This window comes from Athene cunicularia, assembly GCF_003259725.1.
Source record: "Athene cunicularia isolate RWA chromosome 21 unlocalized genomic scaffold, athCun1 chr21_part1, whole genome shotgun sequence".
Lineage (NCBI taxonomy): Eukaryota > Metazoa > Chordata > Aves > Strigiformes > Strigidae > Athene > Athene cunicularia.
Genome location: NW_020799127.1, coordinates 2905274 through 2922794, shown reverse-complemented (window position 1 = coordinate 2922794; position 17521 = coordinate 2905274). Strand labels below are relative to the sequence as shown.

The 17521-nt window shown below is 37.5% G+C and overlaps 2 protein-coding genes across 3 annotated transcripts in view; one reads left to right on the top strand and one right to left on the bottom strand.

The window, feature by feature from the left end:
• DHRS3 (dehydrogenase/reductase 3) overlaps positions 1 to 10419 on the bottom strand; it is a 47469-nt gene extending 37050 nt beyond the window's left edge. Inside the window, exons 1-3 of one of the 2 annotated variants that reach the window (XM_026862814.1) lie at positions 10306 to 10419; positions 8238 to 8306; positions 372 to 511 (exon numbers count right to left, since the gene is read on the bottom strand). The gene's annotated coding sequence lies outside the window, so the exon portion shown is untranslated. Of the gene's footprint in view, positions 1 to 371; positions 512 to 4630; positions 4716 to 8237; positions 8307 to 10305 lie in introns of those variants that run through there. The other variant, XM_026862815.1, reaches the window with a different exon arrangement.
• On the top strand, positions 5709 to 14472 carry LOC113487885 (arylacetamide deacetylase-like 4). The gene is made up of 4 exons (XM_026862809.1): positions 5709 to 5991; positions 10263 to 10479; positions 11961 to 12024; positions 13701 to 14472. Exons 1-4 carry the CDS (start codon positions 5821 to 5823, stop codon positions 14470 to 14472), a joined length of 1224 nt encoding a protein of 407 aa, XP_026718610.1. The 5' UTR covers positions 5709 to 5820.
• Positions 14473 to 17521: the final 3049 nt, after the last annotated feature.

Here is a 17521-nt window from a genome sequence, read left to right as displayed (position 1 = left end):
TGAAAAATATAAGTTATTTTAAAATTCACCTAATTCATCAAAAAAGTCAAATAGCTTTAAAATCTACACATACCATACAGAACACTGAGAAAAGATGAGGTTTGTCCCTTATTCATTGCAGTTCCACTCTGAAAAGTGGCAAAAAACCAGTATTCTGGGATTTCATCCGATTTTTGTATAGTAACCATTGCATTCTTTTTCGGCAAGATGTCTTTTTCCAGACTGTGACCTTTACAAAACCAACATGTGCTTTTGTTCAAAAAGTTCATCTCTGTTAGTGAACCCCCCTAAACTATACATTCATGTAGGTTTCATTACCCAAACTGCTTTTGGTAAATGTCCATAGGTGCAAACAGACACTTAGTACATACCTTTGTTGATGGTAACAAGGATCTGTCACATCGCAGCTGTTGTTCCTAATTATAAGTTAAAAGTTGTCCCAAAGTGAATCCCTTCCATGTTTCTATTCAGAAGTCCTTAACCAGTGCACTGGAGCATTCAGTAAGCAGGCCTGTTAATTTTGTAAAATTGCATCAGTTTCTAATGCTATCACTTAGTAACAGAATTAATATTGCATTTTGGATAGTTGCACAGTACTGCTCTATTTGTTTCCTATACAGACACTCACAGTAAAGTATAAATTGCAAAAAAAAAAAAACAAAATAGGTTTAAGCTATATTCACAGCACCTCAAATGATGTTTTATTCCAGTTTGCAACAAGACCAAGGTGGTAGCCATATAATACATCTCAGTGATAACTCACTCAGTTTTGGCTTCTGCTTGTCTGTTTAAATTTCTGGGTTTCTACTTCTTAACAGAAGGGTAAAGGAAGACAGCTTTAATACAGTTCTACAAATATGTTCTGAATTAATAGGTTTAAATTTGGATCATCCCTGAATGGCCCATTCCTGGGACCATAGCTCAAAAGATGCGTTTATGATTTCTAAATATTTAACCACAATTGTGTAATAGTCCAGCTGTAACAGTCCAGCTTAAAACTAAACTTGTTGTTCTTATTTAGGCTAGCTAATGTAAAGGTAAGTTAGGAAGGCCTATAGTAACTGAAACCTAGCTTTTGGATTGTAGTTAGTGTAGATTTACTCGTACTCTCAATGAGAGTCATAGAAACCTAAATTTTTTCTTAATTGCCCTGTCTTGAAGGAAAAAAACAGCAGTGAAAAATCAACATTTACCTCCAAAACAAGTTGATGCACTCTGCATACACATCACTTGCATAACAAAGGTCCCTTTTTGCATGTTACATGGATCTATGAAGAGGCTCAGGTAGAAAGCCTGAATGCTCAGACCTTCATGTCACACCCATATATATTGGCAGAACTCTGAATTTGTTCATAGAACCTTTGCAGCCAAGTTCCTTGCAAACTTCAAGTCTGTTCATGCAAATGAAGTTGCTAAACTGCAAGAACTTTTGAAAGGAAAAGGAGCTGGAAATTAAAAGCATGCTCAAGGCATGTCTGAAACACATTTGGGCTAACAATTCTGTGTTTTCAACTTAAAAAAATCCCACCCAAATATATACAGTACATTGGTAAGCAGATGTGAAAAACTGGGAACACAACAGCACTCTTACACAATGGAAAGTCTGTGTTACTAGGGTGTCAAGTAATACCAGTTTTTTACATCAGTGCGGGGTTCTTGACCATGGACAATCTATCACGATCACAGATTAAAGCTAAACCTCCTTTAAAAAAGGAAAACTTTTTGCCAAGCTGATCTGTTTTTTGTTACATGAAGTACTGCTGTCAGATTTGGATAAATCAAGAGCTAAATTTTTGTGCTTCTTGATTTCATTCTTCCCTTGAGTTCACATTTTCCATTTGAAATGTGTCCCAGTGGTTCTATGATTTCACACTGTCCTTCTATATGCTATTAAGTATTAAGAGTCTGATACTGTTGCCTTGTAAGTGGAGTTCTGCCATGGACTAAGCTCAAAGGGACCAGGTTGCTGTTTAACTTCCAGCCTTGACAGAAAACAGTCTGCGTCCAGCCTTGTGAGAAAAGCTACACTTGGATGTCTTACTGCTTTCCCAGGGTCTCACAACAACTCAGTATCATGAGTAAAGATATAACAAACCTCTTACTGAGCAATTCTAACTTCTAGATGACATCCCTTTCTAGATTCAATATCTGTAAAAATACTCGTCTTTATAAGAAGAAGTACAGTGTTTTCAAAGTGCATGTAGGTGCTGCCTGGAATTCAGACAACGGGATGCAACATCAAGAATGTGGTATTTCTTTCAATTGCTTAGTCATCTTAGAGCATGTTCGATTCTGTCATTTGTACTAACTGCCCTTCTTCTTTCTCACCTCTCTTCAATTAGAAGCTAAATCTGTCTCAATCTGTTACCCTGCTTCTTCATATTGGAAGAGAGAACAGCGAAAAAATACCACATGTAAACAGGAATGGAGTGACTACATTTTGTTAAACCGATTGACTCATCCTATGTTCTCTTCAGTACATTTACCTCACTTCTATGCCAGTCAGTATTTACCATTCCTTCTGACTAATTCCTCAGTCCTGACAAAACTTTTAAGACACGCAAAGAATCAGGACAACAGGAGACTTAAGTCCATAAAGCCCTCAGAATTAGAGAAGCTTATTGTTTCAAGAGTCTGAACTGAAATCCTACTAAACCAACGTGATATGGATTTTGACAAAAACAGAACAGCAGGCTAATGCCTGTAATAAGTTTGCACTGGAAGATTGTAAACTAGCTTAGGAAAAAAATCGCTAGATAAAAGGTTCTATGAATCTTTTCTAACAAGAATTCATTACATTCAGCTATAATTTCTTTCCAGAGCTAGTGGTTCTCCAGTACATAAGTCCTCTACCTGTCATAAGCCTCTTCAAACTTGATAATTCTAGAAAGGAAGCCAAAAAGAGGGGGAATGTTACAAAGAGAATGCTGTTGTTACAGGCACACCTTTCTGGTTGGAAGGCTAGGATGAATCAGCTTTAGGTGCATGAACTGATGTGTGAGAATAAGATCACATTATAAATTATGATGGGAAAATAAGATCTCTGGAGAGATTCAGTTGAGCTAAGAGAAGGCACAGAGCGATGCTGGGGGTTCTTCATTCAAACAGAACCCACAGCATTCTGATGATGGTCTGAGCAAGGATAAGGTTTGGATTTTTAATAATTTATCTGGATGTTTCTAGATCTTTACCCACTGCTGGCAGAAACTCAGTTTGCTCATTCTTGCTGAATTACTGCCATTACCCCTACAAACTGGTATGGACTAATCTTTTTGAGGGAAAAGCAGTTCTGGAGAAGGACACTGGGGCAAATGATACATGGGGTAAACAACATGGGGCTTCCAAAGGCCAGCTGATCCTTTAACTCATTTCTGAGGACTCCAGGCTTTTAAAAAAAGTTATTTTATCTTTCCTGATATGCACAATGGCACAGGGCAGTGAGATCAGCTGATTCTTTGGAGAAAGAAAGATCTGCTATAACAGTAGCATGAGTACATCCAGGTGATTCCTAGAAGCTGACCTGTAAAATAATTAACAGAGGTGTTTTTTCAGAACACTCATCCCTGCCCTCTAATTAAACTTTGTCCAATACTATTTGATTAAAAAAAAATTCTCCTAAACCAACCGACCCACCCAAGAACCCGTTTTCATAGGACTCCTGCGTCCCCTCCAATCTCTCATTAGATGCCTCATTGCTGGTCTGAAAGACTTGATATCATGGGAAAAAACTCATGTATATTGGGAGCTTCTAAATGATTTGGCAGAAGGTAACCGGTATTTTGACATCCAGCTTTTATGAGAGGAAATCTGGATATTCCATGATCTCCTCAGATGATAGTATCAGTGGAGTGTTTAAATCCACCACAAAGACAATTAAACATTAATTTAAAAAAAAGTCTTTGAAATTTCACTTCTCATATTTAAAAGTATGTTTATATGGGGACATTCAGAACTTAAAACCTATTAATTTTAGGATGGATTAGTAAAACTGATTAAACCCCAACCTAGATATTCCTTCTCAGAATATAAAAGTAGCCTTAATTTTTGCTTTATCTGTTGTTGGGTTTTTTTAAAATCATTCAAGTTAGTGTATCCCCACAGGTCTGGATGGAGTAGGAAGTTGGGAGGGGCTCAGTTAAGTGTCCTGCACCCTGGCAGTAAAGGAAGAGATCAATTATTCCCCAGCTTAGTCAAATAATCTGAGTCAGTATTGGAAAGTTGCCTACTACAATCACAAATTCCAGGCCTGCTGAGTTAAGCTGAGAGTACCATGGTATAATTTACATGCATTTCATGAGTTTCTTACCCTCAACACCTTTTTGTTTATTTATCTTGTAAACCACATAATTCAATCGGTTGTACTTGCTGAGTTCCACTGAAGTTAACAGTTAGACCTATTCTCTTAAGAATAAAGTCTAGTCACTCTTAGAATCTGGTAGTTTATCTCTTATGAAGCATGTTGTTTACTCTCACTGCACACACTTAAATATTTGTGTACTCTATTGACCAATTTACATTAAAGTTTCACACTCTTTCCTGTAAAGCACATTTTACATAAATGAGATTTTTCTAAGCAGATATATTTCTTCTGCATCTTTTAAGGGTATAAGAAAAACAAGAAAGGACTCACCTTTTTTTAGTCAAGATCCCACTTTCTGAGTGAATACCACTACAGATTTGTTAGCCAAATGCAGAATCTTATGGCTAATGAAAAGGAGTACTTCTCTTCTATGACCACAATTACAAGCTTTTATAAGGGTTTTAAAATGGAATATCTGGGAGATTAGTGGGGATAAAGAAATATTTCAGAGTGTTCAGGGGATAAGCATAGGTTGTACAGATTATGTCAAGCTGAGCTGATGTTTGTTCAGTTTTTACTTTTATCAAACAAGTTTTGTCCAGACAGAAGTACATGGAGTTGCACCTGGGCACTCATTCCTTCGCTATCATCACCTCTGTTGGTAGAAGCATTTGGGCAGCCATGTGGTCTAACCACAGCTTAAATTACAACAAAGGATAACTAGAGCTGTCTTGACAAAAAACCATCAAACTATGAAGTTGTGAAGACATCAAAATCCTTTCTTTAGAATGAATCAGACTAGAGGGTTAAGGCCAAAGTTCTCCAAGTCAAGGGAAAATTCTCTCTGATACCACTGGACCCTTGGCAAGCCCAGAGACCCTGGCTGCACAGTCGGGTAGGGAGCTTCCAAATCACTGACAGCTCGGTATGAATCTCTAAAAGCAAAATTCCTTTAGACTTTCTTCAGAATGTCTGTTCTAACTGTTCTGGCCAGCAGTCTGCTTCAGCAACACAGTAGGGAAAAAAAAGATCAGCATTAAGCAAAAAACCTTAGAATCACATTTCAGACCTATTCCAAGAGCAGAACCTTTACAGTTCCTGACCATGGAGACTGGAGTTCAGCATTGCTAGTCTTCCACAGGTTCATAACTAGAAGTCAACTAACTAGTACACCTGCAAAAAATCACACATAGCTTTTCAGGCCCCAAAAGCAGAATACAATTAAAACAGATTTTTTTTTAAAAAAAAAAAAGAAGATTAATTTGCAATTTTGGAATATAGAAAACAATGACACTTCCTGGATGTGAGTCTTCTATGTATTAACTTTGACCATGCCAAATAAAGTTGTAATAGCCGGATGTTTGTAAGCTTCTAGCATCTGGCAGCCTTATCCGTAGGAGGAGGGTGGAGGAATTTTGGTATGCAAATTACTTCTCTGTGGAGTCAGTCTGGAGGATATATATATATATTGACAGATCATATCAACCAGTTCTCTAATAAATTATTCCCACCAAAGAAAAATGGAAACCTTTTATGCTCTGGCTCTAATTGCAGGCATTCTTGTTGCTTTTGTATTACTGGTTTTAACTGCAACTTATCATGACTCCTTCAAGGCAGAGATTCCTCCTGATGTTGACCAGCCAGCAAAGCTCCGCTTATATCATTACTTATATACTCTGATGGAAATTCTGGTGAGTTTATTGTGCTCTGTGATATTGTGATTTTCAGGAAAGGAAAAACTTGAGCAGAACTATGAAGATATGCATCTAAATATTGCAGCTATGTGTAATAGGAACCACACAGTAATGCAGATTTAAAGATAAAGGTCAAAGTTTGATTTGGTATTCTATTACTGTATATAAAAGCAGCCAGTATGAGATGAATTCTTTTAAATACTGTGATATGCATTCTTTTGCCACAACTGTAATTTGATTGTCTTCTATAATGAAATGATTGGTCCTGTGGATGTCAGGGCGGCTGTGGATATCATTTACGTGAATAATAATAACCAAACCTTCTGTATCTCAATGCTCTTTGATATATTTAAGGTAATTTCCTACATTTGGAACTATCTGCAGTAATTTTCTTGCCTGTGATTCTGTTCTTATTTCCACAGTGACTGAACTTCTCTGTCTTAGTTAAATATCAGAATCATGTAGGTTGGAAGGCACTGCCAGAGGTCATCTCATCTAACCTCCTGGCCAAAGCTGGTTCAGCTAGACCTGTTATCACTTATTATTTAAGTACGTGTAAGCCAGGCTCACTGTGCTGTGTGCTTTGCCATCAGAGAAAGAAACAGCTTTTGCCCAAAAAGCTTTCAAAGAAGGCAACAGGAGTACATAAGAGCAGCCTAAGCCCTGTCATGTCTGGCACATAACGTGTCAAAAGAAAGCCTGCAGGAAAATCACAGAGTGGTTTCATTAAGTACAGAGTGGTACGGAGACCATCTCAAGTAAAGGCATTCTCTAATCCTCTAGTTATACATAATGAACACAGTAAATAAGGCCCACATACTGAAAGGTGACTGAGGGCACTATAATCCATTAAAGATTTATATGAGTTGCTTGAATTTACATAGCAGCATTCACCAACTCCAGTAATTGTCCCTGGTTCTCCAATGGCTTAGGCCCCACATATCTTTCTGCACTGTCTGGCATGAAAGAAGAATCTGCTATCCTTACATATCCCACACTGCTTTTCATGTTAACCTATGTATAAATCTAATATAATAATATGACCATAATATGATAATATGACTGTATGTTATTAAGGTCTCTATGTTTCTATACTTGGATGAAAAGATTCTTTCAGGTGATTATTTTTGTGTGCTTTTACAGCTTCTAAGTGGCTGTTATGCAATAGTACATACTCTATCTTCATTGACAATATGCTCCAGAAATTTCAGCTTCCTTTTCTGGATAGTTTTAAAGATGCATTTCACTATCTACTATGTACTGAATCCATTCAATACCCAGTTTTCCTTTGAAAACCTTTAGACATGTGTTGGTACTTTTGGTGAGTTTCTAGGTTTATGTTTATGCTCACAGAAGCAGTCCTCATAGAGAGGACTTCATAGGTTTCTTATAAACTGCATGATGCTTTGTGCATTGCACATGTCAATGAACATATCCTGCTCATTCTGATGAATGCTGCTCTTCTTGTGCCAGTGATGTATCTGTTTGTACTGTATGTGGCAGTAAAGACCTCTTTTTTTCTGCAATACAGGACAATCTTTTCCTCTTTCCTTCCACCTTACTTGCAATATGTCTTAGAAAACTTCATCAACAGTTAAATGTGTACCTTCTACAGCACTGGTGTCATACAGATGATGCTCCTGCTGCATCTATCCACATACTCTGTCATAATGACAATCCCAAAGGGAAGAGAAGAGAGAAAGCCTCCTAGCTCACATCCTAGCTTTTGTTTTAATCTATTCATACAGATCTGCATTTAGACTAACTGTGCATATTGCACTGTGATAGAAACCATTGATGATAATTATTTCAGCTGGCAAAGATAACACTTCAAAGTGACTGACAGAAAGACTGTCTAATATAGTCTTAAAGTCCAGGAAGCTCCAATTGAGTGTCTTTTGCTAGTTGGTATGTGATTACACAATTATTTTTTAAAGTAAAAATCTGGTCCCCATATGATCTTCCACAAAAAAAGCCAGTTTGTGCCAGAATTTAGGTGTTCCAGCAAATAGTTTTTCAAAGACCCTATTTCACAGGAAAAGGTACGCTCACATGCTGATCTGGTCCTCTTTTTCTGACACATATACACATTTTAGAACCTGGCTTACATAATATGTTTCACCTACTAACACTGACCACATCTGTCTAGGAATAGTCACACCTTTTATTTTTTGAGTGTATTGTTATTGGTTCTGAAGTATTTTGTAATTATTGATCAAGAAGTTTTTCAACAGAATACATACCAAATTCCCCATCCTCCCTCATGACAGTGTGTTCCCCGAATGTGAAGATTCCTCTTTGACCAGGACCTCCTGAGATAAGGAAAGGAAAGAGGATATTTAGATAGAATGCTCTGATCATATATATTACTATCTGTCATCTAAATGCTCTGTAAAAACTCAAATATTAAAAGTACAGATGAGATTAAATAAACACAGTATGGCAGTTCTGTAACTTTAACCATTCCACAATCATAACTCTGATGAAAAGACTGACTTAAGAGTCATGAAAGTTTTTGAAAATTGATGTTTGGGGAAGGTTATATTGACCCTGTGGTTTCTGCCATGATTGCTTTGGCTCTTATATTCATTTTCCCCTTCACCAGGGTACCTAAAAATGTGAGTTTTCAAATGTAAGGGAAGAAATGTAGCTATTCATTTGTCTCTAGGAACTGGGACTTAAAACACCCTGAGCATGGGTGGCAGTTGTGCCAGTTATTAAAAACTCCATATCATCTCTGGGCTGGGTTCCCATCTTTGTTTCTAAATGATCTTCACTCTCTTCCACAGCTCATGGTTGCTTCTTTTATTACTCCTTGCCTAACTGTTTACTGCAGTCTGGTCTAGATTATTAGGAAGAAAGAATCTGTGTTGTTTGAGAAAGGCCTTGGTGAGGTTTTGGGTGTTGAAACATGCTTGAAGGATGTGAAATTTGGCTTCATATGTACATGATAGCTGGGATCATGCACCTAAGAAAATTCTGCCTCTTTGTCTTTCTCTGGCATTCTTTCACAGCAAAATTAATATTTAAGGCCAATATTGGAATCGTCTCAGAGACAGATGGAGCAGATCTAAATTAAAGGCCAGATACACAAGGCTGAAAAGAACAATTTACAAAAGCATGGCTAGCCATTAGTTTATAAGGCTTTGATACAGCAGCGTACATGGAGATTTCTGTTGCTCATAAGAGAACAATACAATTTGCAAATTGCTTGTGACGATTATCATTCTGATTCCAGAAGAATGAATTATAATAGTTCATAAGGGCAATTAAGTCACCATTTAATGGGAAGGGAAATGTCCCTAGAAGACAATGTATCCGTTCCAACACGTATTCAAAATAAAGGAGGATTCCAGTGTGATCTTCAGGCTATCTTAATCAGCAGCAGTTGACTGGCCTTGGATAAGAAAATGTTTTGACAGATTTAACAAACCACCCCTGTCTTCAGAATATTTGTTTTCCCTGGTTGGATGTAAGAAACTGACTGCAGAGCCATTTCATGAATACCTGTGAGATCTTGATAAAAGCAACAGTTTCACTGATGGAGAAGGAGATAAGATTCAGAAGCATTTTCATCAGTCCTTCATTTAAACCAGCAGCCCTTCGTAGGCACTAATGATTTTCTTAGAGCTTGTTCTCACTGACCCTGTGACATAGAGATGACCCAAGACCAGTAAGTTACCAAATCTTTCACACAAACTGGGATGAGTCTTTTCCTCCCAGTATACTAAACGCTGTCATGCTAGGGACTTTTTCATCTCACCTAACCTTAAATACTTTAGCTGAGGCATCTGAAGTACACAACCTCCCTTTATAATCAATGGAGATGAAAAGACATCTCCAGGGCATGACTTCACACATCTGAAATTGGAACCATCCTCAAGAAATGCCTTTCTCTTCACTGATTAGAAAAGGAGCCTCAGGCCTCATGTCTCCTAACTTCCATACCTATGTAAATGTCTGATGTTACTTGTGGCAAATCCAGATCACAAAAATTAGAAGGCATTTACATAACACATTTCATGGAACAAGTATTACAACATTCTTCCAGAAACAATAGTCCCTCAGATCATGAAGAAGTATATTTTCACTTTCATAACTGAAATCACAAAGCCACTGAAGTTGTTTGTAGTAATCCTATAAAGTGGCAAATAACCAATACAATTATCCCAAATATAATATAGAAAAAGGTAGCTTGTGGTCTTTATAGAGTGGGAAGACTTGAATTCCCTATACTATTTCTCATTTTTCTTGTTATATCTATCTAGGCAAAGAACTTAGAAAGTCTGGGTATCTTTGAGGAGCACATACTTATAAGGTTGGTTGTTGATGGACTGCCAGCATTCAGGGATTCAGAGCTCTTCATAAAGGATCTGCATTTTGATGAGGTGCCAGTGAGGATTTACCTCCCAAGAGTACCATCTGCAAGCAAACGGAGAGGAGTCATCTTCTTCCATGGAGGATGCGGGATGTTTGGAAGCATCAGTAAGGAACTGAAAGAGAAAATATGATTATTTAGGATGATTAACTATGTATCTTTAAAAAACTCGCCTGAACCTAAGAAGTGACTGAAGATTAGTTTGAGAGGTAGAAAGCATTTAATGTGGTTTTTTTTTACTTTCTAAACTCTCTAATCTGCCCTTATTTAGTATCTCAATTATTTTTTAGAGGATATGGCACTTTTATGGCATATATATTCCTTACAGTAAGGGGGGCCGCTAAAGAAATTTTTTTTTTTTTTTTTTGTCTGAAAACCTGACAGAAGTTATTAAAACCTGCATTCATTCCTTTGATCTCTAACTGCAGCATGATTATTGGGACTTCTATAAAGAGTGCTCATGGCAATTCAACTGGCCTATACCAGCCATTTTAAAACGTGTCCATAATGCATTTAGTTATACTGTCTTTTTTTTTCCAATTTATTAGAGAAAGCAGATAATTACAAACATGCAATTTAAAAAGTTCTAAAAGATATTGTTTCTACAGGCAGTAGACTTGCACACATATTAAATGGTGTTAGAATTCTGTAATTGAAAGAACACATTGAGCAAATCTTCTAAATGCAGCAAATTCAGAATTAAGGTTGAAGGGAAACTCGATATATCTTTAAATACATTAAAAGAGGCATATTTCTGCCCACAACCTTACCATGGAATGATTATATAATTACACAATTTACTATGACACAATTTGGATGCCTTAGATTTCTGCCTCAATTAGCCACACAGAAATACAGTGATTTCACAGGGGGCATATCAGCTGCACCCTTAATTCTTCAGAAAATAGTCAAATCTCTGCTTCAAATACAATATTTATTTAGACTCAGCTATAGTACTACACTTAGCATTTCCACAGCAAAATGATATGACTAAGTCAGTCTTAGACTCACGGTCACTTAAAATAATCTTTTACAAAGATCTCAAGCAATCTTCCTTACAACCTCTCTAAGCATTGTGTGTAATAGTCATAGAAAAGTTGGAGTTGGAAGGGACCTTAAAGATCATCTAGTTCCAGCCATCTTGCCACAGGCAGGGACACCTTCCACTAGATCAGGTTCCTCAAAGCCCCATCCAACCTGACTTGCAACACTTTTAATGACGGGGCATCCTGTCCTGGGCAACCTGTTCCAGTGTCTCACCACCCTCACCGTGAAAAATGTCTTCCTTATATCCAATCTAATTCTACTCTCTTTCAGTTTAAAATCATTGCCCCTTACCTAATGGTAATAATCAGAATAAGAATAGTTCCTTTTTTTTTTCCTTACATCTCAACAATCTCTCTAGATGTATGAACTTTACAGTGTGTCCTGATGATCAAAGGTCAAGATTATTTTTATCCTAGAGAAAACTTGGGTAGCTCACTAACTAGGCAAGGGGCCCACACTCATGGCAATATGTAATAAAAAAATAAGGGACAATACTGCTTCAAGTATTATATTAGTTATATTAACAACATTTGTTCTTCAGGAAGTCACGAAAGAATATGCCGGTACATAGCCAGAACATCTGATTCAGTGGTTGTGTCTGTCGGGTAAGTGAGCTCCACCCAGTGCTACACCCAGAATTAGGTAGTTCCGCTGCTTTCCCCCCTTACATCCCCCCTACCCCTCGAACAATGCCCATTCTGTCCTTACATCTCCTTGGATATAAGGAAAGAAACTGAGCTCTCGTGTAGTCTACCCCTAGGTTGCTGATATGTGTGAGCAAGCATGTGCCATGAAATGACAATGAGAAATACCTGATACAAGTTTATGAAGTTTAACTACAGTAATATGTATGCCAACTATTTTCAGAAAAACAAAGGGATTTGTTCATTTTACAGCATTATCACCACAAAAATCATTACCTTTGTTTGGGAATAAGGAATTATAAGATGGCTTCCCCATTTCAGGTTTTAATATTAGACTTATTTAAAGTTCTGCACGCTGAAGCAAACCAGAACAGCTTCCCCATCAAAATACAGCAACCACTGATCACGGAGGTTTATTCCAGCATAATTTAAGAGCATGAGGGTTTGAGCAGGGCGGTCCCATCACCCACATGATACAAAGCCACACATTTACACAATTCCTGATCCGAGTGCACCTGCCTGAGATTAAAGTTCACGCCGGCCGGGAAGTTGCAGTCCTCTCACTTGGACTGACCTTGCATATATGTATGAGTCAATTCGGCTTACCCACAAGACCCAGCCAAGTTCTGGCTCCTCAGCTTTTTACACTGGGAACACTAATTAATGTATTATTATATACTATTAGAGTGTTGTATATTATTATTACACTTTAATATAAAAATAATATTTTAATAATATATATTATAAAACACAATACAGTAAATGTACTGTGGTGACAAAATAGTTTCCTGTAGACAATTCTTTCATTTATTTTATTAATTGGAACAAGTGAATTACAGAGGAGTGATGTTAAAATACCAATCTCTTTGTTTATTTCTTCACTAACAACTTACTTTCATATGATGAAAAGCAAGGCAGGCATAACAGTCAGATACCCAGACAAGTTTGTGGAGTAATTTGATTCCAATGACGTAGAAGACTGCTCTGAGACTACATTTTTAACAGCCATGGTTCTTTATTCTCTGTATTCAGAATGGTCTTGAGGCTTTCTGGAGAAGATTAGTAAGGAAAAAATAAATACCACAAAGGTAACAGTGCAGGCATTCTCGTTTAACCCATCACTATCTGCTGAGGCATACTGCTTCTGCTTTTCAGGTTTTTCACCATTCTGTGAAATTAATTAAATGGATTCATAGAGTAAACATCCTAATAACCAGGGAACAAAAGTATATCAATATCTTATTTCAGAGTCACTTTGAACGCATCGTGACTTACCCAGACAAGATAGGAAATATGCAATTCATTCTCAAAACCAATTCCTCCCAACTTAATAAAATCCTTTACTAATTAATTTTTTCATGGGAGACTTTGTTGGAAATTAAAGTTTCTTCATACCATCAGCTATTTTCCATAAACAAAGCATCTTTAAAAGGAAGCAGTGGTCCATGCAGTTTAGAAAAATATATATTATATTTAGACTTGTTATTTACTCTTTAAAATCATCCCTCAAACTCCCTAAGTAATAATACTGTTTTTGGTGAGTTTTTGCAAATGCATGGGATGCATTTAATCTGACACATTCAAGCAATTTACAGATAGCTGTATTTGTAATAACGGCTGTCTTTTGGACATTTCAGGTATCATTTATCTCCTGAGCATAAGTATCCAGCCCAAAGTTTGGACTGTCTCACTGCTACTGTACACTTTTTGAAGACTGCGGAAAACTACGGGGTGGATCCTGATCGGATTATTGCTTGTGGGGATAGTGTAGGGGGCACTTATACTGCTAGTGTTTGCCAAGAACTGGTAAACAGAGGAGATCTCCCAAAGATACGTGCCCAGGTACTGATCTACCCATTTCTCCAATCACTTAACTTTAATCTGCCATCTCACCAGAAAAATGCTTTCACTGCCTTCTTGTCCCAGGAACGTACAGTCCGTTTTATTCTGAAGTACTTGAATAGGGATTGCTCTATGAAGGGAGCTATTTTGGCAGGCTCTCATGTTCCTGAGAGTATTAATTTGAAATACAAGAAATGGATAAATCCAGATCTTATCCCAGAGATATTTAAACTGGACTATAAGCCACCATTACCCGCTTCATTTTCACCCCAAGTCCATGAAGCAACAAAAGAACTGTTTCAGACAAGATTTTCCCCACTGATAGCAGAAGATGCTGTTTTTTGCCACCTACCTGATACTTGTATAATTACCTGTGAGCATGATGTGCTCAGAGATGACGGACTTTTGTACAAGAAACGGTTAGAGGACAACAATGTAAAAGTGACCTGGCATCACATGGAAGAAGGCTTCCACTGTGCACTGGGATTTTTTGGTTATGGTATTTTCTCTTTTCCGTCATCAAGTAAAATGGTGAACCTCACTGTAAACTTTATAAAAGCCTATTAAATTTTTCTTTTCTAGAATACAGAGAACTGGTATGCAGATAGAATGTGTTTCAATTAACTATTTATTAGCTATTTGTACATTAGCATTTAGGCAAGAAATAATAAGATTAGAATTGTCTGCCAAATTCTGATTCTCAGTTTCTCTTACTTGGGATTATGATGTAATTTTTGTCTCATTTATTATGATTATTAATTATATTTATTATTTACTATAACATTATTTTATTTCTCATATTTATTAATTATACCATTAATTGGAATGCTTGTTTTGCTGTTCTCATGTGTAAGAATTTTTGTTCTTATGTCAAAGAATAAAAACTTACCATAGCAAAACATTTTGAAGCATGCAATATATAAGTAACCAGCAATGTGCATATCCATATCCACATAATACACACAAAATCAGCATAACAGCACAGTTAAAATGTCCCCTCAGTGCCTATGGAGATTGAAGATACTTCCAGTACTTCTGAGATGAGTAGTAATCATCATCATCAGACTTTACTTGGTTGTAAAATCTGAAGGAGGGAATTGGCTGTACTTACAATTCTGCTTTTAAAGGGAAATGGCTGCCACAGAAGAGAGGTACAGAAATGTGAGCTGTATGAGGTGGCTACCTGTAAGTATCCGAGACTGGCAACACAGATGCAGTGAAGGAGAACTGCACAAACATAACTGAATGTCCTCTAAATTATATTCCATAAAGTTCCTTTCTGAGAAGCACTGGGCTCTATTCAGGGAAGACAGAGTGTTTTTTGCCTTTTTGTCATCAAATAATGAACTTGTTTAGGCAGAATTTAGGGAGAAAGTATGTAAACAGCATTTAAGCCACCAAGATACTTTCTGCAAATATCCAAAACACAAAGGAAATAAAAATAATTTCAGCTCATCTTTACTTTATTAGGACAGATCCACCTTTGCTAAACACAGATGGCAAGGTAATTGCCATTGCATGTCAGAATAGTTGGCCACACAATGCCTAGGAATTGTAAACCGTTTCATCATCGTTATGCAACTACCTTGTACTTGTAATACCTATGCACACACAAGTGTGGAAAGAGGTTAGTACTTATGTTCATTCTCTGCCAGCCAAACTGTGAGTAGGAAGAAAATGGTGGGTTAAATTCTTCACTTGTCACCACTTTAATTAAACACTGCGACAAGTTAGCAGTTACAAATCTCTGGAGCAACAAGTTGTTACTCATGAATCCTTGTGCTCCAGTCCCTCTCAGCAAAATGAAATTATGTTTCTTCATGCTCTGCTGACACAACAGATATTTTGTTTCGTGTTTCCTATTGCAGGTATTAGCAATTTACTCTTTAAGCAAAGACAGTCTTCCAGGAGTGAACTTGATAAATGTTCCACTGTTGGAGGATTATAGGATTTGCCTCGGTTATGCAACCTGATGTGAAATTGGGGATTCATTTTGGTTTCTGATCTCAAGGTGAAGGTTGGTTTATTGGTTTACATGCTGGTAGCTGAAGCTAGGCCAGCAGGTTGGTATCTGCTGTAAAAGCTATGCAAAAAGCTGTACATTTGAGCAATCAATCCATGTCTGTTCTGCCACGGCTGTGCTGTTAATCTGTACATGAGCAAACTGGCTTAAAGTTAGTTTGGGCATGACTTCATAAACTTCCGTCAAACCTGTGAGAGTCATCAGGCTTACCTTTATTTAAGATAATTTTTATTCATGTATCACTCTTCTTTGCATCTTACATACCAGACTTGTTCTTTTGATGATTCTTTGCAGGTACAGAGATGGTTTGAAGTGCCAGAACTGAGGATGTCCTTACAATTCCACTTTGTGTGTTTCAAGTTATGAGGTGATCCCATATGATCTCATACGATTTTACACACATACACACATCATTCAGTGCAGCATGTATTATACTTGTCAGTTCATCAATCCAATACTTGTTTTCTTTTCATCTCATTTATGGGCCAATGTCAAACTCTACACTGATCTACTTCTGAGATTCTTCCATGGTCCTTTATCTTTAGGTCTTACTTTATGACAAATATAAACAAATTTATCTTTATAATATGTCAGCAGAATTTTAGGATGCCTTGAACACATACATTTTAACCTGGATTGAGGGTTATAACCATGGTAGTGCAGATGGATGAGTAGAGAACAGCAAGTGCTGAAAAAAATTATTCCTTTTTTAGCAGTGACTCCCATTATTTTCTGAAATTTAGAAAGTCACAAGATCTAATTGTCTCCATGGAAGTTCCTGTCCCCTAATTTAATTAATTACAGATCTGCTATGTGTCTTGCACTGCTAAGATAGAATGTTTGTTCACTTCAAGACATTTTATAGTTTCTAAAGTGTGGAATTTGTTTTCAACTACTTAAAACACAATGACAAACTTGCAGTGCACCTACAGAATTATGGACACTGATGCCTTTCCACAAAGCATTATGCATACAGAGAAATACACATAGGTACAAGTGTGCACACACAAGTGACTGCACAAAATAAGCCATTGATAGATCTTGTCAGAGCTTTGCACACACGCTTACAGCTCATGGCAGCAGAGTAGCTGGGGAGGACCTGGCTGGGCTAGGTGGGTTTTCCAGTTCAGACTCGAAGCACCAGATGGCTCTCACGCTCCGCAGAACTCGAAAGCAGTTTCTTGGGTCAAGCAGCACCTTCTCTCCGGAACTTTTCCCAGTATGCCAGTACAGGCACCCACTCACACTTGTGCATCTGAGTCTAAAGCAGGTGAGTACCTAGTTCCCACCTAATCAGCACCATGATTCAGGGACAGGCAGAGACTTCCTGGGACCACCTGCAGACTGCCTTGCAACTGTCTCTGCCTCCCCTAGCATGTGCAGCTACACAACAGAGAAAAAGCTCAAGGATGCCAGCCCAGTATTGACAAGAGTTCAGGCACTGACATTTAGCTGTTCGCTGGAAGTTAATAATAAAAGGAGTGCCTGGGATAGCAGAAAATGAGATTTTGGCCTCAGGGACCAATTCCTCTGGTCTATCCTACAGAAGCAAGAGGTTACGTTTAAAAAAATCAGAAGCTGGGGAAAGCATAC

Bases quoted from the DNA above. Each gene is read 5' to 3' on its own strand.
- LOC113487885 (XM_026862809.1), top strand. From the start codon at position 5,821: ATGGAAACCTTTTATGCTCTGGCTCTAATTGCAGGCATTCTTGTTGCT. The intron at 10,480-11,960 runs GTAAGGAACTGA...TTTGTTCTTCAG, and splicing joins CGGGATGTTTGGAAGCATCA to GAAGTCACGAAAGAATATGC. The intron at 12,025-13,700 runs GTAAGTGAGCTC...TGGACATTTCAG, and splicing joins TCAGTGGTTGTGTCTGTCGG to GTATCATTTATCTCCTGAGC.